This window comes from Phalacrocorax carbo, chromosome 5 (genome assembly GCF_963921805.1).
Source record: "Phalacrocorax carbo chromosome 5, bPhaCar2.1, whole genome shotgun sequence".
In the NCBI taxonomy this organism is placed as follows: Eukaryota; Metazoa; Chordata; class Aves; order Suliformes; family Phalacrocoracidae; genus Phalacrocorax; species Phalacrocorax carbo.
In genome coordinates, this window is record NC_087517.1 from 6,601,774 (window position 1) to 6,623,656 (window position 21,883).

Consider the following 21,883-nt stretch of genomic DNA (forward strand, 5'->3'; position numbering starts at 1 on the left):
ATAGAGATGAATATCCCCATTAATACTTAGATTAACCTATCATCTCTGAAAAGAAAAATATTTGCAATATTTTTCTTTCTTGAATGAATGTAAAAAGGCAATTGAATCAAATTAAAGGAGCGATCTATGCTGTAATACTCCCATTTCTCTGCCGCTTATTTTCATTCATCCACTAGTTAGCCATATTTTACATTTTGATACCATTTATATTGTATTTTCGGTACAGATAGAATTTAATTTTTTTATTTATTCCTAGCATTCCTTCCTCATTTAGCAGTCTGAAAGCCTCGAAGAGGCAACATCTGTGTTGAAGAAGTCGAAATAACCACCAGGTCCGCTCGAGAGGAGCCCTGCCAAGGCCACTTGCAGTAATTGAGCTTTCTTTGAACACAACATCTGCTTACACAGACTCTCTTACAAGGTGAAATTGTAATGACTAAGATGGAAAAGGAGGATGAAGGAAGAGATGACAGATATATGGATAGACAGTTTAATACCGGTTTTATGCTGTTTTTTACCTGAGCCAAATTCCCACCTTTTGTTATTAAACCTGGTGGTTCTGCTCTGATTCTCATTATTACTCCTGGCTGGAAGATCTGGAGGGGGATTGGCCCTTTATGATTTTGATTTCCTCAAAAAGAAAAGTTCCAGAAAAAGGCTGAATGAAATGCCTCAAGGTAGGAGCAACACCTTTCCACTTCGTGCCTTTCCACTGCTAACACTGATGAAAAACTCCTGTGAAATGCCTTTCTGCTGTCATTTCAAAGGAAACTGTTTCCTAAACGGGAAGTTCACTCAATGAGAAAATTCAGTCTGCAATTTTTCTGAGTAACAGTGATTTTTGCATTGGTGTTATCTGTCCATAATCGAGGCTATGAGTAGCCATTTTTCTTAAACTTTCTTTTTACTATCCAGTCAAGATAAATCAAGACTAAGGGTGAACAGGCAAAGAAGTTTTCCAGAAGTCCAATTCCTTTTCCCTACTATGTCCTGTGTTATTGGACTAATCCACCAATGTAAAAGTATTTTGAGACTTTCCACTCCGTGAGAGTGTTGAGATACTTCCATACTTATTAATATTACATTTGCAAAAGAACATTCAAAATGAAGGTTGGTTGTTTTTTTTTTTAATCAAGTAATCTATTTCGCCTAAGTTGCACAAAAAATGATGTTCGCAGAAGCTGAAGCAGTTCCTTGTGGAAGACAACCATGACCGATTCAGGCACCAGAGCAGCTCACAAAAAATGAAATATTGAGCTGAACTAAGAAGAAAAAAGACTTCTAAAAATTTATCTCCATCCTACTGATCTTGTGGAAATAAAATACTTTTCTGAAAATGGATTCTGGTGAGAAATCCACAGCCAGTTCCAATATACACAGTTTGGACATTGGTGTCCTCTTTTTATTAGTATTTGCTGGTTGCCAATCTCTTCACATAGAAAAATCAGTTTTGGTTTTAAGCTGCTGAACAATGGCAACCATTCTCTTAGAAATGTCTTAGGGCACTCTGGAGCAGAGGTGAATTGCAGATGTGATTTATATTGGCATCTCTGCAATAGTTTGGTGTTTTCCAGTAAAGTAATGATTGCGTATGAAGAATGCATGCCTCAGTCATGACTGTGCCCTAGCACACCCAAGTTCACAGGGTGCTTGGCTCATGTATAACTCACTTGCCCTGGCAGAGGAGTCTGTCTGAGAAGGGTGTTGATGGTGCAAGCTGCAAATTAGTAAGGGCATGCTGCCCCAGCTAAAGTTCAGATGGCTGGGGCAACACGCATGGCAAACAGTGAAAAGAGCAATGCAGATGTTCATCACCCTGCACACCCAGAGCTGTGGGTGCACCACATCAGGTAAGGGATCACATCCAACTATGAGCCACACCAAGGGGCAGTGTATTTACAAGGAACTGATTTAATTCCTCTAATAGGTTCACTTATGTTGTCTCAGAGCCCAAGCGCTCATGCTCTGTATACCCTTAAAAAACCTGGACATAATGAACAGGTTTCTTTATCTCTGCTTTAGAGTTTGAACTCCCATAGTTTGGACCAGTGGCTAATGAGGAGTGATGCACTGAAAGCCATCAGAGTTCTCCCACAGGGGATTTAGAAGCTGAAATATAAACACACCAAATGATCGAAAGTACAAATCACTCTTTATACTCCCAGAGCTGTGCAAAGGGGATTATACTTTTGTATAATGAATTATTACTGTAAAAATCACTAGTCCTCACTTAAATGAAGAGCTTGGTCCTGCAAATTACATGTACTAGTTATTATATTATTTTCTGAAGAACCAGAAATGTTGTGTTCTATACAAAACAGGAAAACACAAGCTCTAATCACTCTGTGACAACTGTTTATTTACCCAAACTAGGCATAAGCTGAGATGAAGTTGTTCCCATTTAATGTCCCTTCCTGTGCCGTCTTGAAATAAGACTGGTGAGATAAGGAGTATTTGTTCGGGCTAACGAGGTGTGTGAATACTGTACTTTGGTTATTATAAGTGTTCTTGGCATTCCTCTAAAATATATGGACAGAGATGACTAAAAGAAATAGGAGCCAACAGCAGAGAGGGAGGATCCCAGGCCTGAACCCCTTCTCATCCCTTTTAGGAAAATCCTTTGCGGGGGGATGCTTCCTAAAGACTGCTGGGACTCCGTTAATGACCGTTATGCCAAGCTTTCCACCTGCTTGGAAGCTGCAGAAAACATTGCAAGAGTCAGTGGACATAGCTAGGCCATATCGACGTGGAAGGGATTGCCCTGGGAGCACAGTGAGTTTATTCCTTGTCACTGGACTTGGCAGGTATTTTCGATCAGATAAAACAAGCAAACAAAAATGCACAGAGGAGGGTTTTGGCACACGTAAATGTGTAAATTCAGACTTGCAGAATAATAGATTCTGTTTAATGAAGACAATTTTTCCCTCTGAAGGACTCTGTCCTACTAGGAAAGTGTGTGTACAGGCAGGGTCATGCTCTCTTTGTCACCCGTGGATAACAAATCTTTTCTATGCCTAGGAAGCCACCCCAGGGGACAGCCTCATAGTGAGGGCTTTCCTCATAGGAAGCAGAGAGAAATAAACCTGAACTGTCATTTTTAGATCAGTTTCTAATGAGTGTGTCGGTGCTTAAAAGGACTGTACAACCATCTGGTGGCTCAAGTGAAAAAGGAAAGTGCTAGCCACGCTCAATTTTTGAGAAGAGGAACATGGTATCACCCTCTCTTCTCCTTCCTGGGGGATCCAGGTAGACAGACACTTCCACGTGACCTTCAGAAGTCACATGAGTAATGGGATTCATCCCTTAAGACTTCACTATAGCCCAGGACTTCCACATGCAACTCTTAAACCTCCTACACTGACTAGAGAGCCTGAGCATTTCATACTTGGAACAAAGTGTCAAAAAGTCACATCTTTGGAGGCCTTCAAGGTATTTGCATTTGTATCATCATGTTATCATTCAGTCCCATCCTGAGGTTTCGTTCTGCATCTGAAGAAAGAAGCAAAAATTGTTATTCTTAATACTCTTCCCACAGCCTTCCTCCTACCTCTGCTACCTCCCCGTGGGCTGCCCAGTCCTCTCCACCCCAGGTCAGCACAGTTCCTCCGGCCCAACCCAGCACTGCAGCACTAACTTGCTGAGTGAGATGTTTCAGGCAAACACTGTCTCTTTATTATACAGTGAAGAGATCTGAATATCTAACATGCGTATCCATCAAACAATTTTTGGCCAAGTCTGAAATGCTGCTGCCAGCTTCCAGCTGTGACTTTTGGCTTGTTTTAACTCCCCATATCCACCCCTACCATTGGAAATTAATTTAATACAAGAAGGACTGGTGTCAGGCCTTCAGTGTTGTGTTGTCTTCTTGAACAGGCGGTGAAGCTAATTGTTTCAAGTCTTCACTGGCCACACTTGACAACACCAACTTTCTGGGGACTTCCAGTTTCTCCTCTTACTGAGGTTAATGGTGTGGAGACTGTGAGAGTATTTTGCAATATTTTTATGCAGGTTCTCCATGGGTTTAGTTTCGCATAATTTTTTAGATTAATGTTTGAGGGGAGGGAGAAGGTGCTGTTTGCTATTTTTCTGACTTCTGTGAGGTCATTTCTTAGTCTGGGAGAATGGGAAATGTGGAATATTTGCATTTCATTGCCTGACCTGGAGTTGGTTTTCCCCCCAAATTGAAGGGAGCCATATCCAACCAAGAGAAACAACTTGGCTAAGACAATGGTAAACTTCATTTCTTTACCAGGAGTAATCACCTTCAGAGGCTTCCCTTGATTAAAACCTGCTTAGAGAGACAACAGGTAAGAGGGTAAGCAAATCTACAAAACTACCCATTTCCCCCTGTTGTAGGAGGTCCTGAATACCTTCCACTTATGCTTTTTGCCTGATTACTTCTGATTTCAGTATCCAAACGACCAACAAAGGATGGATTTTTTGTGGAAAGCTCTGTTGCTTCTTTGTAGGTTATTTTTGGTTGCTAATACTTTGGCAAGGATAAATCTGAACCCACAACAGATTGCAGTCTTTCTTAGGCTAAAAGTTAAACATTAGAACTATGCCTTTTAGGCCAAAACTTAGAGTCAAAGAAGATTAGCCCCCCATTATTGTGTAGAAACTACCACAAATAAATTCAAGAATTGTTTATTGAAGAGTAAATTGTGGCCTGTTTAAAATAAAGTGGAAACTTAGTCATTTGTCATACATTTGTACTCAAGAAATGGATGGGGATCTCTTAGGAAAACATCAGAAATATTGGGTTTGGAGTCTTAATTCTTAATGAGCTTGAAGGAATAAAATTTAAACGTCAATAAACTCAATGGAAAGACTCACAAAGACTCCCAATGGGCTACAAATCGGGCCTATGAGACAGACAATCCAATGGGACTGTTGAAAGCAGATTTTGCAACATTGAAATCCAAAATCCAAATTAAGAAAAAAGTTTTGGAGTTTCTTCTTAAATAGCCTATATTTCCTTCAATGAATCCAGTAGTAAAACAACTCAAGGAATGTAGTTAAGCCACATGAACAAGATTTGAAACTCCTTAGCTGTACTGAAAAATATTTTTAATGTCTTTGTTGATGCTTTTACACTAAATGCTCCTCACAGAGATTTGCATGGAATGTTTACAGACTTGTGCATTACTTTGTTATCAGATAATTCACAATATCCTCACTTAAACAAGCAGACACAAAATAATCAAACTTGACAACTCAAAGAAAAGCAGTGCTGTCAAGTATGGAAAACATGGAACAGTGGGTGGACATACAATATTTTCTAAATAAAATGCCATGAATATCAGAGTATAGCATGTGATTTAATAGCAAATCCTTCATATCACACATTAAGCTGGCAATATGCATTGTCATACAATCAACGTTGTTCACACTGACTAGAATTAGCACAGAAAACCCATGCGGGAGCAACAGGGCACTTTCCGATGAGACAAAACTTTACAAAAATGTGATTGAGTAACATGAAGGATTGAATTCTCTCACTGCCATTTACTTCTGTTTTCTATTTCTGCTATTATTGCTGGTGAGCTGACCTTCGGAAACCTACATCTCATTTTTCAGGACGGGTTGGCAGAGCAAACACTGCTGCACTTTATTTCAGCAGCAAAGGACTATTCTCTAAAACACCAAATGATGATACATTGACCCAAGACACAAACTTTCGGGATCGCTCTTTGTGCTGCACAGACCAGTTCTGTAACAGTTTTGCATAAATGTAACCTCCAGTGATCTGAAGTGAAAAGCAAACCCTTTGCAAGCTTATATTTTAGCATTCTTTAATGCCCTCTCATATGAACGCAGCATCAGATATGACTTCAATAATCTGAAGTTAGTGTCATCTGCTTTAAAATCCTCAGAAGCAGGCAAGTTCTGTTTACAACCCTAATTTCTCCAGGATCACCTCCTACCACCGACACTGACGGTACATGCTGTTCTCACCCTCCGTGTGTGCGCGGGTGTGTTACCGGGTGTGTAAATCAGAGCAGCTGCAGCCTGAGCAGCTGCAGGGACACATGCTCTCCGCTGATCTGTTTGTGTGTGGGTGGGTGGGTGAGTGTGGTTTGTGTTTAGCTGGAGGGCTTCCCTACTGGAAATTCTGGGATTAATGACATTTTAAGCCCTGTCCAAGAGAGTGGATTGAAAAGAACGAAAGAAAGAAAAAAAAAATTGATGCAGGCAGGCAGGCTGATGGCTTTTCCTGCAAAGTTTAGTACTTCAAAAGTTAACTTCTAAGCAACTGCAGATGCATGGATAAAACCTATCTTGGACAACATGCAGCAGCCCTTTCCTTTCCATCAGCATCTCCAACTTGTTGCCTACCTCTGTTGGATTCCCTTGTTGGCCATTAGCACTGAGTCAGCTCCATTAGGTAAGGATTTTGTACTTTTTAATTATTTGATAGTCATTTGGGGGATAGAGTTCATGTGTATTTTAAACCGAGATGATCTTGTTTACATTTGCTTTTGAATGTGGGTTACAGTGATAGAGGGCTATTATTAGAAAGAGTCTCCAAAATAGAATGGAAGTAAGGTTAAAATAAACAACTTCTAAGGTAATGAAGGTCACAGTGCTAACCAAGCGTGCTTACAGCACACTGGGTTTATTGTCCATAGGAGGATTTTCACTTTCCTTTTTTTTTCTTTTTTTTTTTCTTTAATAGAGAAATTATAAACCTGGGAAGATTCTTACTTCCTACTAGAAAAAAATCAAGTAATTTAAAGAATATTCATAACATTTTCCCATAAATGAAATATATGAAATAAACCATAAAAGAAGAAAAATCTTTAAAACAAAAATCTCTTCCTCTAACGAAAGATGTATATACACCATATATCAGAGCAACATTCTGGATTAGCAATTACACATATAATAATACACAGCTATACAGTCTCTGGCAATAAAAAGTTCATGAGTAATTTTTCTACTACTGTACACATTAAATGTAAGGCTTGTTTCACTCTAGCATAGAGTTCGAAGAGGACATAGATTTTGCATATGTAACTTGTTTATACAGCTTTATTAATCTACTGCAGGAATACATCGAAAATCATGTTAGATGTTATTTAACTAGTAAAACCAGAGTTAATAAAAAAAACTGAGAAAAGCAGTAGGACCAGAGCGTAGTGCTGTGATTACAGATACAGCTCTGGCAAACTCTGGAGGCACTCCCCCCTCAATGGAAATGCATTGCAATATTTTACAAAATTTAATTCCAGTAGATTTCAACTAGTCTTAAAAGTGATTGTCAGCCAGGACTCATTAGCTCTATGAAGATAAAACAATTTAAAACACTCTTCATTTGAATATCAAAGGGTCACCCAGAAAGGTTTGCAGGACTAAACACAAAGCAAATGACCTTATCGCCTTTATCTTCAAACAATGCCTTTAATTCCTGAAACCTTTTGAAGGGTTGCCAGTTTTATGGAGTGTAGCAGCTACTTACCTGATAGAACAAGCTTTTCATCAAGGGAAATGACCTTTTAACTGCTAGTAACTAAGTAACTGTATTTTCCACTGTATTTTTGTTACTGAAGGTAGTAAGTATAGACATAGTTATTAAACTGGGAACACAAAACACAAATTAAGTAGTAACTTGCTGTCACTTAGGTGATGTGGAAGGATTCATTAGACTTGCTGGTTCTTTTTTTCATAGAGTGAATTTGAAGTAAATGAAACCGCTCAAAAAAGTTTACATCCTGACAGATTGTCTTGTGACATTATAAGGATATTAACAGAGCCATATGCTGTTTACTTTTGTACTCTGAGTATAACAAACCTACTAATCCCATAAGAATTTAACTATGAATAAGGAACTTCTGACCAAACACCTTTTTGCAGATGTCTCAATATGAAAAAGAAGATAAGACAGACTTTTAAAGACCAAGGAAGAACTTTATCATCCTCTGCACCCTTATTTTAGGGAACGAAGCTCCCAGTGATCCCATTCTTTGGGGTTTTTACATCATTTCTTGTGTTTGATAAAAGAAAGGTTTACCAATAATGTCTGTAGCTGCTCTCTGGTAGAAGATTAAGTAAAGCATCAGGGACAAAAGCAACTCAGTGAATCATAGATGTGGGAGGGCTGACAAAACAGAGCTTGTCAGACTTTTCTCGGATGAAATTCTGTAAATAAGTCAATCAAAAGAAAAAGACAATTGATTTTTTTATAGAGGTATTTTAGACAAAGTATTTATCTTAAAATAGATAGTTTCTCATAACATTACCGTCGAGATGGAATTGCTCCCTGTCCCCTCTGGAGCCTTTTCATAACATACCATTGAAAAAGTTTTTAATTTGGATATGAGCTTCCTCCAAAGACGCCAGCCTTCCTTGAAGCTCATGAAACCCACTGGAACTTCACTGCAAGGTGTTGCGTATACAGTAAAATCAGACACAATTAATTGTTTGCAAGTTCACTCCTGTGAATTTTCCTCAAATCTGAAACACATAATAAAAAATGTGAGCATATCCTGAGGTGAAGAAAGAGAAGAGAGACGATGATGTTGGGGAAAGGCTATGTGCCTATGGCCAGTGGGAAAAGACAGTGCATTCTCAAAAGGTCTAATTTGATTTAAGAAAGTAAATGGGAATAGTCTAGCATGGCAAAAGTTGTTCAGCATGCCTTGCAATTTTCGAAACCCTGGTCTTACTTCCACTAGAGGAATGAAATGAAAATCAGGGTATGTAATCTGTTTTGGGTACTACCCACAAGCAACCCATAGTCTCACTTGTGGGCTTCGGCTGTAAAATCTGAGTGACACAGACTTTCCATGCTTTAAGCAAAAATTTACTGGAGCTGAGAAAACTTTTTCCCATGAGTATTTCAGAAGGAATAATTAATATCTTTCAAGAGCTTTCTCACTTGCTTCATGTACCTACTGCAGGTGACAAACCCTGCCCCACCTTGGTCAGACCTCAAGCATGCCACCCAGGTCCCCAGCGACCCCCTGGAGCTCCAGGGCTCCTGCCACCCCCGGGGTCCCCAAGCACAGGAGGGGTGCAGACACCCCCAGGGAAGCCCCAGGGTATCTGGCCTGGGAACAGCTTGCAGGGATCAAGCTCTCGGGCCATGAGTGGGTTTGGTCAGGGGCATTCCTGTGACTTTAGAAATTATACTGGGATTATTCTGGCTCTGTCTTCACTCTGTGGAAAGCACAACAGACAACTATAGCACTATGCAAACAAAAAATACCCTGCTAAATGCTCTCCTACAGAAGCAGAACCAAGACTCCCTGGCCACGGCAAATAAGCAGTAACAGCTGCCAAAAGGAGAGGAACAACCTTCACAGAATGTTTCTCTCCCAATATTATTTTTAGTTTTCAAAAGCTGTTTACAGGTTAATATTTTATTTTCCTCTTATTTAAGTTTTTGTTAACATCAAGTAACCCATTGGCCTCATTGTCTGGAATGAATCCAGTTTGTATTGTTTGAACTAAGAGTGAAATCTGATCTTATCTGATTATGTGCCGTCAAAGCGAAGCTAGTAGCAGGGGTTGTACAATGATTTCTGTTTGGTGATAACTTTTTCATTCTTCTTTTTATCTGAAAGACAACAGAGTTTTCCTTACTGCAGGAACCGTTCTTTCACAAGGAAGGCAAAATCAGGTGGCTCTTACAGTCTGGGGGCGAAGAAACCTCTTTCCCCATGTAATGAATGTGTTTGTGACTCTCTTGAGCAGCATCAGTATGTCAGTACTGGACTTTAGGACTTCGAAATCACAGAATCACAGACTGGCAGGGGCTGGAAGGGACCTCTGGAGATCATCCCGTCCAACCCCCTGCTTGAGCAGGCACACCCAGAGCAGAGGGCACAGGACCGTGTCCAGGCGGGGTGTGAATGTCTCCAGGGAAGGGACTCCACAGCCTCCCTGGGCAGCCTGTGCCCCTGCTCTGGCACCCGCACACAAAAGAAGCTTTTTTCCCATCTTGAGGTGGAACTTCCTGTGTTCCAGCTTGAGCTCATCGCCCCTTGTCCTGTCATTGGGCACCACCGAAAAGAGCGTAGTCCCATCATCCTGACACCCACCCTTTAGAAATAATAGTTATTTATGAAATCCCCCCTCAGTCTTCTATTCTCCAGGCTGAACAAACCCAGGTCTCTCAGCCTTTCCTCATATGGGAGATGCTCCAGTCCCCTGAGCATCTTGGCAGCTCTCTGTTGGACTTGCTCAAGCAGTTCCATGTCCTTCTTCAACTGGGGAGCCCAGAACTGGACATGGCACTCCAGATGTGGTCTCACCTGGGCAGAGCAGAGGGGGAAGAATAACCTCTTTCGATCTGCTGGCCACAGTCCTTTTAATGCACCCCAGGACACCGCTGGCCTTCTTGGCCACAAGGGCACGGTGCTGGCTCAGGGTCACCTCGCTGCCCCCCAGCACTGCCAGGGCCTTCTCAGCAGAGCCGCTTTCCAGCAGGTCACCCCCAGCCCGTGCTGGTGCGTGGGGTTGTTCCTCCCCAGGGGCAGGACCTTGTACTTGCTTTTGTTGAATTCCCTGAGGTTCCCCTGGGCCCAGCTCTCCAGCCTGGCCAGCTCTCGCTGGATGGCAGCACAGCCTGCTGGTGTATCAGCCGCTCCTCCCAGCTCGGTATCACCAGCGAACTTGCTGAGGTTACGCTCTGTCCCATCGTCCAGGCCACTGATGAATATGTTGAACAGGACAGGACCCAGCACAGACCCCTGGGGAACACCACTAGTGACAGGCCTCCAGCCAGACTCTGCTCCATTGATCACGACCCTCTGAGTTCTGTTGTTTAGCGAGATATCAATCCACCTCACTGTCCACTCATGCAACCCACACTTCCTTAGCTTGCCTGTGAAATTTGGTAGGGAAATAATTTTTAGCTCACGTTTGCCTTCCGGTCTTCTGATGAAAACTAACAGTTGTTTTCCAAGTTATACAGGCTTACAAAATATATTTGGTGTGAGAGGGCTGCCTTCTTACTGCATGTCTCAAGGATATGGCTATTTCACATTGACCTGCCAAGTAACTATGCTGTTTAAACTCCTTAACAGCTATTTATTACTCTATGTTGTACTAAAATTGAGGATCATTTTATTAGACACTCTTTGTAACTGTATAAGACATTCATGGCCAAAATGTTTACTTTAATGGTCCAGTTCCTTAAAGTTATTTTGTCTCCAAATGCCAAATCCAGAGAAGTATTGTATACATCTAACTTCCTCTGCAATCGATAGGAGCTGCAGGTAGTCAAGACAAATCAGTGTTTGTTCCTAAATTGACAAGACAAATTGCTGCAGAGAGAAAGCATCATCATTCTGTTTTACAGATGGGATGGAGACGTGAAGTGGCTCAAGGTCATGAAGAAAAAGCCTTTGGTGGAGCCGAGATCTGTACTGAGGCATCATGAGTCACAACTCAGCCCTGTTAACTGCAGCACAACTCATAATTGAAAGCCAATATAGTAAATAGGAGTGTAATAAAAATGTTAAACCTTTCTCCATCTTCCTTGTAAACTCTGAAGTCAAATGGCTACACACACAAGCTCAAGGGGACACAAAGTATTGTTGGTGGGTTTTAGATTACTTAATGTATTTTAGATTACGAAGACCTGAAATATCCCCCAAATCATCTTCGTTTTTAATGAGGAAAGGATCCATGTATTTCCAAAATCATGTATCTACATTATCATACAAATTGATAATTTGAAGAAAAGAAGGAAAAGCCATTCCTGCATTAATTTCATTAGAGAGAGAATTTCTTTTCTGTTTTTTCTTACTTCTTCCTAGACCACTTCTGTACCCTAATAAAACATTTCTAGCTTTGGAAATGGCTTTTTCTTTCCAATATATTTCCTCTAAATTTTTTTTGTGATCTAGGCTTGCTGCTTCAAAATGCTGAGAATATTGTGAGAAGTACCATTTTCCTTATTTTTATCTGGGTTTGTGCAGTCAACAGTTTGCTGAGAAATGTTCTCAAGGCAGACAGATTACTTATTTGTCTGATTCTACCAGTTTGTTTCCTTGACTATTTGTGGGTGTGTTCTGAGTTTTTGGCTACTTTCTTCCTGGATGAAGCATCTGTCTTGTCACTTCACAGGTAGAGGTTTATTGTTAGACATAGCCGAAGCCCAATCTGCTACAAAAATGGATATTGTCTTTAACTCTTGGTGGGCAGCGTACATTGCTTGTTTAATGATTTTTAAGTTTTCTTCAAAGTGGTGCATTTTACCTTCACTTATGACCTTTATTAATTTAATTGTGGCAGCTACACTATGTGCTTTCCCCTAAGTAGAGATTTTTAATGGTGTAATCTGAAAAAAACTGGATTAGCTTGAAGAATATTTTTCATCTGACTTTGAAACACCAGTAAAACCATGTGTTAGTGCATGCAGCTGTTTGTACAGCTTTTCTGGAAAGAGTTTTGTGTGTTAAGCTCTTAGGAGATTTACTTAATGAATGTATGTACTCATTTGCTTCTTTCTGAGACATATTATTTTGATTATTCTGACGTCTATTACTTTGATTGCTGTGTTCACACTCCATGGCATCCACAGGGTGCCACAAGGGAATATTCTACATATTGAAAGGAAAAAAATTGATTGCCTAATATAGATGAGGGATTGCAGTAGTCTGCTCTGCTCCTTTTGCTGGTTTTATATTAATTCATCGATTGAGAGCAAGTTTATCTTATTCCCCTATTTTGTTCGCAAAGCAGCTTCCACAAGCTGGATAGCAATTTATCTGCATACCACAATAATGTAATGCATCTCCCATGGTTGCAGGAGCATTTTACAACTCAACTGTCCCTTGACAGCTTTGTGTGTTGACAGTTTCAGTAAATGGTCCCTCATGTAGCATGTAGTATCTTGCTAATGCCTCATCAGCTCAGTAGCTCTTGCACTTCCCATGAACTGGTGGATACCCCAAATATTCCTCCTTCTTATGCTAATAAGAAAAGGCATAACATTTCCCATCCTGGACTCACAGTCTAACTTTCTTTTCATTTTTTAAATGACTGATCAAGTTGCATTTAACTTATATTCACTACCTCTCAGAAGGCAAAAGTCTACAGAAAAAAAATCTAGAAGATGACACAGAGATGAGAGGGTTCTTGGAAGTTCCTGAATTAATAGCTCTATAACGAGTTTAGTCATAAATGTGGAGAATGACTTGGGATCTGAACTGGACCGTTCCTTTTCAGAAAGGAGCCTGTGTTATGCCAGCTCCTGCTTGCTTCTCTTCTCCGGTTAAAACTGTATTTTGCTGATGTTTGACTGTCATGAAAATTTTTCATGGAATTTATCTCATTGATATTCTACAGACCTATATGAGGAGCAAAGGGGGGTAAAACTCAGTCACTAGTTTATTAAATAACTAAGCTAATGTTTTGTTTTTCGTAACAATATTACAACTTTCCTTAGGATTAACACTATTAGACCTCACTGCATTAGTGAGATATGTTATTTGTTGATCTGGTCCAGCTACCAGAACAGGCAGATTGGCAAACATCTTTCAGAGATTATTTTTAATAGTCTTTTTTGTCCCTTTCCTCCAATTATTTGCTTTATAATCAACTATGGTTATGCTATAAAATTAGTTGACTGTGACTTAGCCTCCCTCAATAACACAGCATAGATACTTTGATTCACTCAGGCTACCTTATCATCAGCTCTGTTCTGTTCTTAATGGGCTAGAGAAAAAAAATATATAAAAATTCAAAGAGCCATTTGCTCTGTTCTTTTATTAGATGTTACGATTAGAGCTAGCAACAAAGACATAAACAGGGCGAAATCTAATTCATTCCTTGTTTCTCTTTTGCAAGAAATACTAGGAAAATGAAGAGGAGGTTATTTCCTACCCCAATGTACCTGCAACTCATTCTTCAAGTACTAAAATATGTGGACATTTCATTTTCTGAATGTGTATAAAGCAGGACAAAAATACAGGTAAAAGAAAGCTATCTTTCTCCCTTAGCCAGCCCATAACCACCCCAGAAGTTGGTTTTTGCTCCAACAGAAAGTTTTGTAAATGCCAGTGGGACTCAGCCACCCACACCCCGTAACATCCTAAAGCATTTGGGCTCCTTTTCTGCTATAACATCCTTCAGAAGTCTCACTCATAACTGTTGAAAATAGAAATCCCCCAGTTTTAAATAATTTTTCATCCTTTGCCTGGACTAGTTATTTCAGTTGATCCTGTAATGGAAATCCCTAATAAACCACTGTGACCAGTGACATTGGGAAAGCTGGAGTGGCTTGTAGCATACCTGGTCTGTAGCAAAGATGCATTTTGTTCATCCTCCAGTCCCTGCATGGGGGTACCTGTGCAGGGACAGGACCTGTCCTTCCCAGTGGGTCAGCATCTGCTGAAACAGCGGCAGGTAGGACTTGCTTGTACCTCCCAGCACAGCACCAGTACAGCCCTGTCCACTGCAACACACCTCACAGGGGAAAAGGTTTGATATTTCCTTAAGATATCATAGTCAAAGACTACGGCCATGTGGAAGCACTCGGGCTCAGACGCAGAGGGCTGAAGTTTGATTTAATCCCTGTCCCTAGCATGTGCTTGTGTGAGGGCTTTAGGCTTAAAGATACTGATGTACTTCAGGATAGCTGGATTTGAGTTGCCGTCTATGATCCCAGCAGCACAAGCTGTATATCTCCCAGAGGAACTTTACAACTATTTTCTCCTCTTGACATGATTGCTGCCTTGTGGTACAAATAGCTTTGACAATAAATCATAGATCTACTACCCACCCCTGTTCCTTCACCTCTTCTTCCTTTTTCATGTTTCCTCAATAACTGATATTTTAGTCATGAAAATCACTCTGCTGCTTCATAATATCTGTTATCCACTAACACTTCTTGTTCTGTTTGCTATTACCTAAACTTCTTGCATGGGTGTGTAGACACTTTCTCTCATTAATACACTCCTGACGATATTTTTCATCTGCTGTTTCAAAACAGCTTCATCTTCTGTCTTAGGTCTGAGCTTGCAGCTTGCCTCCCGAGAATACCAAGCATCCTCATTAAGTGCCAACGGGATGCGAGGGGACCTGGTGAGCTGTGCCTGGTCAGCCCCGTGCAGCTCCCAAGGACCCCAGCACAGAAGCACTCACAAGGTCAAAATACTGTGCTGGAAGGAGCTGCTTCACCACTCAGAAAGGTTGGCAGCAGCGACTCTGAACAGTACTTGTATATACAGTGACTAGCTGGAAAACAAGCTGTCTTCCAAAGTCTGTTTTTTATGGTGGTGTTGGATTTGACTTTTTTTAAAACCTTTGAAGCAGACAACTTTATTCTGGCTGCTTTTAATCAGATTTGCTGAGAAAGTCTTCCCTGGTAGTGAAGGACAGGTTTTCTGAAAGACCATTCGGTGAGGTTCTCAGATTTAAAACCTTGCAGCTGGTCAGCACACGGGGATAAGGTACGCCTTTGACAACCTTAACTTATATTAATACTTACGTTGCTTTAAATGGAGCTAAACTGAATATAAAAATAAAATGTTGCAATCCTGTAAAGGGTAGCACAGATGGCCACATGCACACATAAGCATAGGAAACACCATTTTGGCCACCACTGTTATCACTGCTTCAGGTAATTTTCAGTAAAATCAGTGCTGCGGAAATGCTGCAAGAAAAATTATGAGGGTCACAAAGAATACACAATACAAATCCACCCATTAAGTGGGATTTTTGCCTTTGAATTTCATCAGAGGCTCACCACTGTTATAGCCCAACTCTGCACTGTGATTATCTGCATAAGAGTTTATAGACTATACAACTTCCCAAAGATAATTTACTTCAGGTTGAGTAAGTGCTGTTGATCTACACAGGAAGGCTTTTTCTGTCTGATTGCTTTAACAATTGAAAACAATTGAAAATTTACTTTCCCACTGAGGCAAACCTGGAAAAATCCCAAAGTGCTAACTGATAGTCTGATATTTTGTTAATCACTTCCGACAGGAAAGATGTTGTGTTTTAGGATACAGGAGCTGGATCAATCTCTTCTGTCACAGACAAGTGCCCTCAGAACTGGTCTATCGATTATGCCAGAGAGAATATCTTTAGATCTCTTATTTGAACTGCTTCACTTTCTATTAGTAATTAAATACATCTTGGAATCAGGGCTTTGGTGTCAGTGTCCCATGTGTTTGTCTACTGTAAAGGTGTAAATAACTGTGATGGACAGTAGGTTCATTCATTCTATGGGATAATATATATTTGCTATTTTATAAAAAATAAAAAATAAAGCAATTCCAGTACAGAGTTAGTAGATAGACTGACCAATTAGTTGATAAATACATGGGTTTTGGCCAAAACCATACACCCAAATCCATGAGCCTCCAAATGCCCCCCTTCCTGTACCAAAGAAAAGCACAGTCATCTCAAAACTTACACATTTCCACAAAAATTTCATTAACAGCATATAAAATAATCAACATTTAAAATTACTGACCAGCTCTAACCATCATACATTTTTTAGAAGAATGAACAAACTAAAAAAGAGGGACAGTAAATTTCAGTATTAGTAATGATACTTGTTTGCAAGTTCCCAACAGTGCACAAAGTGATTTATGTTCATTTGTGCTTATGAAGCAATGTTCTAACACACTAAATTTCAACCATTTATTTAATCAAAAGTCCTTTCCTGCAAAAAAGAAAGTATGGAGTATCCTGTATCCCATATTGTTTTGTGCTTAAGAGAGGGCATAAGGGAGATGGATATTTTGCATAAAGAAAACAAGATAAAGTGAACTTAACTTATGCTATACAAAAATCATACTGCAGGCAAAAGGGTCCTTAATTTGGGAGGCTCCGACGCCGGCCCTGGAGCTGGGGGCAGCAGGTACCCGCTGGCACACAGCAGACAGCTGGACAGGGATACATCAGAGTAAATTCTGTGTATGAAGGGCTGGGGGTTGTTTCGCTATTTGTTACATGAACTGCAGTCTGAGGTCTTAAGAGCCCTCATAGCTTAAATAATATTTCTCCTTATAAGGAATGCCTGGGAACACTTGTTCTTTAGTATGAGAGGGTTTGAGCAAGGGGCTGGCAAGGCATTCCGCAGCACCCCAACCAGTGCAGGCAGTGGGGGGTGAGAAAGGCTGCACTGGGTCTTGCCCCGTACCCATATCTAATAACTTCTTCAAAGCCATGAGATTATTCCTGCTCTTCAAAGCCACCTTCATTTCCTAAAGTGTTGTCTAGCACTAAAGTGCACTGCTAAGCTGCTGCCATGTTTTTCCATTCTGGTAGAAATTATTGTTCTATATAGTTTGATTTTAAGAGTGCATTCTGGCATCCATTTGGGGAAAAGGCACTATATAAAAGCAAAATCAATATGAGGGACAGTTATATTTCCTGAGCTTTTTCATTAGCTATAAAATATATATATTCAAGAAGGGAGGGGGAAACAATGTCAGTTTTACCTAGACTGAAGGAGGATAAGAAAAAGCACAGGAAAATATGCACTTATGTACACTGGCAAGAGTACGAACTATGCAGCTTTGCTGAGCGCAGGCAGATCTCTGCTCTCACTACATCCAAACACTCCTGCAGGAACACGGGTCTCTCCTGTGGCAGGCATCAAGCTACTGGAAAAATACAGAAATACATGTATTTTGGTATAGGAGGTGTTTGTTGACTTGTTCTCAGTTTTCATTAAAGACAAACTGACCGTTGGCTGAATATTTACCAGGAAACTTTGCCTTTGCTCAGCACTAAGAATGAATAGAAGAGCAATAAAATACTGCTGAGCCAAATTCTTCCTCAAATCCCCACTGAACTCCAGCCATGCTATCTTTGCTCTTTCCCTACCAAGTATACCAAAATATTCTTTCTCTCTGAGTAGGCTGTTCTTTCAAACATCCTTGGATAAACCTCTCATTGCCGCGTGCAATATATTTTCTAAGATTTGCGAGCATAGAGCTGCAACAAATGCTGAAAAACTGAAATCTATATTTCTACAAATTTAAATGTAAAGATATTGCAGTGACTTTTTACCAAAAACAAATTATTACTGTTTTGTTTAACCCCAGCTGAAAAATTAACGTTCATACTGCCATATTAGCCAGCATTTTAACACAGGTTACTAAACCACAAGAGGAAACATCTTATTTTAGCTTGGAGTAAAATTTCAAATCACGGTGTCCTTTCAGTATCAGCACGCACTTAAGTGAGTGAGAAATTGCACACAAGCCTTTTTTTCTCTTTTTAACATGGGCCTTCTGTAATGTCATTTTCTTTAGTAGGAAATACCTGTCATCTGTAGAAAAATAATTTGTCTTGGTTTTTGAAAACTAAATTATCCCCTATAAAAGATTAGCTGAAAAGCACCGTATAAATTTATAAGCATTCCAGATTACATACAAAGTTTTGCTTCTTTCTGGTGACCCCTAGTGATCTATTTTGTGAGAGAGTTCAAGAGTGAACCCAACAGGTTATTTACCTCTGAGACTCAGATAAGGCATCTGGAAGATTTTATCAGTGTGATTTTGCCACTGACACATCATTCAGGGAACTTGGGAAATAAAGGGCCAGAAAACTTATCAGCATGTGGCTGTTCATTTGAAACCCAAGCAAAGCTGAGATGGAACATGCAAGCTGACAATAACAGACAGCACCAAATAGCAAAAGAGCATTCGTAGGACAGCCACTGCGTAATATTGGTCTCTCGCATTTAACATACCACTGACACTACGTGATTACCTTCGAGAAGCTTTACATGTATCTTTCCATGTTTTTCTTTTTGCCTCAAACTCTCAGATCTGTTATTCACCGAAGCTCCCATCCTGGTTTCTCTTAGGGCTCTCAGTGAGGTAAGATAGAGAAGCAGATCAGAATTGGGCTGCAAAACTAGGGAAGAAGTAGACATTAAGTGGAATTTCATTTTTATTATCACAGATATCTGGCATACAGGTCAAGACTTATTTCAGACCCATTTCATGAAGGTGCATCAGAAAGATCTCTCTCTCTCTGCAAAACCATTATATTATATGGCTGTGAGGCGTAGCTTGTTGAACATGTAGTTCATCATGAGAGAGTGCTCCTTGCTGTGTGTACACTGCTGCGTTACAGGAAAGCTTTGGATTAAAAAGAACAAGCTTCCAGCTAGCACTGCCCTGCTTCTGTAATTGTACAGTGCGTCTTGTACAAATAAGAGATATTTGTCCACCAGTTTCATTCCTCTCGAGTTCATGATTGCAAGATGAGCTATAGCAAGATGTTTTGGTGCCATTGTGCCAATCGTCACTGTCCCAAGACTCTGCCTTCCTCCCACCCTGCCCAGAGCCCTCCTCGTCCCAACACCTGCTATTTCCAGTCTTCAGCTCCTGCTCAGTCTTTTCCTGGGCAGTGGTTGGAGCTTGGACATTTTGTCTCCTCCAGCACCCTTCTTCCAGGAGGAAGGGATAGGAAAGGATTTCTTGCTTTATCTCTAATTGTAGCAACAAGGTAGAACTCTACATTTTTAGCAGACTTTTTGAAATCTCAGTATCCTGCTCAAACAACTGAGTTTTGGTTTGATACCAAATAAAATGGAAGAGTAAGTCTAATATCTTACACAGGGATCTCATGTTATGAACCTTGTAATACCATGTTAAATTTAAAGCTGTTGGTCCTGTCCAACTCCATTGATTTTCACTGGGAATAGACCAGTCATGCGGAGAGCAGAGTTTGGCTCATTTTTGCATCATAACAGCTGCCTTCAAACCCATTTTCATTAAAAAAACATTGAGACCAGCCTTACATGTCACAGATTCCCGTTGCGTATTTTTTCATTGCTTCTCTCAGAACAAGCTATTGTAAAAACAATATTCACCACCTGAACATTTCGATTGCTAATGTGAGGAAAGGCAAGAAAATTTCCCTTCTGTTTTTATAGCAGAAAGATTTATCACAGCTTGCTAAATTCTGGAGTGATTAAGTCATATTAAAGACAAAACTAAAACAAGTGTCTGATTTCTGGCTTCTGAAGTTTTATACTTGGTTCAAGAATACATTTTGGTTTTGAATGTGATAATATTTCTTCACTACAATACAAATATTTCTCTTCTTCCACAACTGGTCACACTGAAGTCAATAAAATATGCACAGAAGAAATGCAAGCAGCATTTGGCTCAATATAAAGATTGATAATGTAACCACCTAAAAAACCCGCTTTTTATCATCATAAGTCTCTCCTGGTTTTTTATAGTTTTCATTGAGCAAAACAATCCATCATACCTGAACTTCATGCATGTTCCTGAAGCCAACAGTTAGTACAAGTCAATTTTTAATTATGATATTTTTTATAAAACCTACAATTTATTTCCTGATTTTGTAGAACACTTTAAACAGCAAGTCATCGATATAAATTATGTAAATCTCAAGTGACCCCAAACTCATTAATCTGTCTGGATTTCACAGTGAAACATAATATAGCAGTAACCCACTAGCTCTCCATCTGACACCACAGAGCAGCAAAGATGGCTACAACAGTGATGAACAATAGGAAATCACAGTTTTCTTCTAGATTAGTGTGATTTTTAACCTTTAAATAAAATGCCCGCTGTTTTTAGAATACCTGTGTAGCACTCTCACATTTAAGGCCAAAGGAAAATGGGTCTGTTAGCTCTGAAAAAGAGAATAAAAGGTTATAATCTCTATCACTGTGCAAAAAGCAATGAAGCCCTACTGCAAAATATTGAGCTTTCCAGTCAGCCTGGCTGCGAACTTGTCCTCATCGTATTCCTACAGAAAACCACAGCAACTTCTGTTGTCAGCAGCAGAAGGAGACCTGCCTAGGAAGACTGAGAGCAACAGTTGCCCTTCAGTAGCAGTAGCACCCTCCTGCTGGTTTCCAGCCGTCTTTTCTGCTTTGAAGGAAATCCAGAAAAGTCTATTGTACCAAACCCCTTCCCCACGGCTTCTTACTGCCATAGGCCAAAGGCTGCAGAGCTGCTAGAAAGATATTTTCCCCAACAAGCATGAAGCACAAAACCCCCCTTCTCCTTTCCGTCTCCCATTACTGCTCCTTCCCTGGGGTCATCCCCCGGCGAGGGCTCCGGCAGCCTGCAAGGCAATCTCGCCTCTCCAGACCCAACACCTGCTTCTCTCAGTTAAGCCTGTTTGTGTGTGTCTCCTTTAAAACCTCTTTTTTGGTTTTCCAGCTGTTCTCCCTTTTGGTGGCCATCTCAGTCCTTTCCAGCTGCTATCTCTTTAGGCACAGCTGTGCTGGCTCCATCCTCATCTGCTGGCATCCTCTTCTGCCTTCCCTTCATTTGTGTGCACGGACATCACCAGCCCATCCTTGTGGGCTTCATGCTATTAAAATACTGCTGAAGTATGTAAAGGATAAGAAGACGTCACAGGGGTGAATGAGGATTATTTTTGCTCATGCACAGGAGAGAGAGTCACAGGATTCTGCTTGAATTCTTCACTAAAATGAGTGCTTCATGTGTCTTGACTATTTTTTCTTTTAAAAGTAAAATGTGGTTATTGTCTGGGTCTCAGTCTGCATGAACTAACACCAGCCACGTTCATGTAGATGAAAAAGAAGAGGAACTATTAGAAGGCAATTAGACCTTTCCAGCTTCGCTTGCTTTCTATGCCCTTTCTTTCACTGTGTGAAAGTTTGTGCAGGAGAGCAGCAGGTGAGAGGAAACAGCTGCAGCATTTTAAGATATTTGCTAAAATGTAGTTGCAGACTAGAGCAAGATGACTTTAAAAAATCCGATTGCTTTTTTACCTTTCTTAGGGGACAATTCCCACATACTCCATTCTTTCTTCAGCACTTGAAATGGTTTCTCTTCCTATTTACAGGGTAAGATATACGGTCTGCCCTTCCATTCATATTTTTTGAACTTCAGATGCTCCTCTTGGTATTAAAACATCTCACAGGCAAATGCATATCCCTATTTAT

General features: G+C 40.3%; 1 protein-coding gene across 1 annotated transcript in view; it reads left to right on the plus strand.

Moving 5' to 3' along the window:
- The first annotated feature begins 6,038 nt into the window (after positions 1–6,038).
- LOC104051226 (von Willebrand factor D and EGF domain-containing protein) overlaps positions 6,039–21,883 on the plus strand; it is a 183,996-nt gene continuing 168,151 nt past the window's right edge. Inside the window, exon 1 of the mRNA XM_064453234.1 lies at positions 6,039–6,388. Within this exon, the coding sequence (XP_064309304.1) occupies positions 6,292–6,388 (97 nt within the window). The 5' untranslated portion in view covers positions 6,039–6,291. The remainder of the gene's footprint in view (positions 6,389–21,883) is intronic.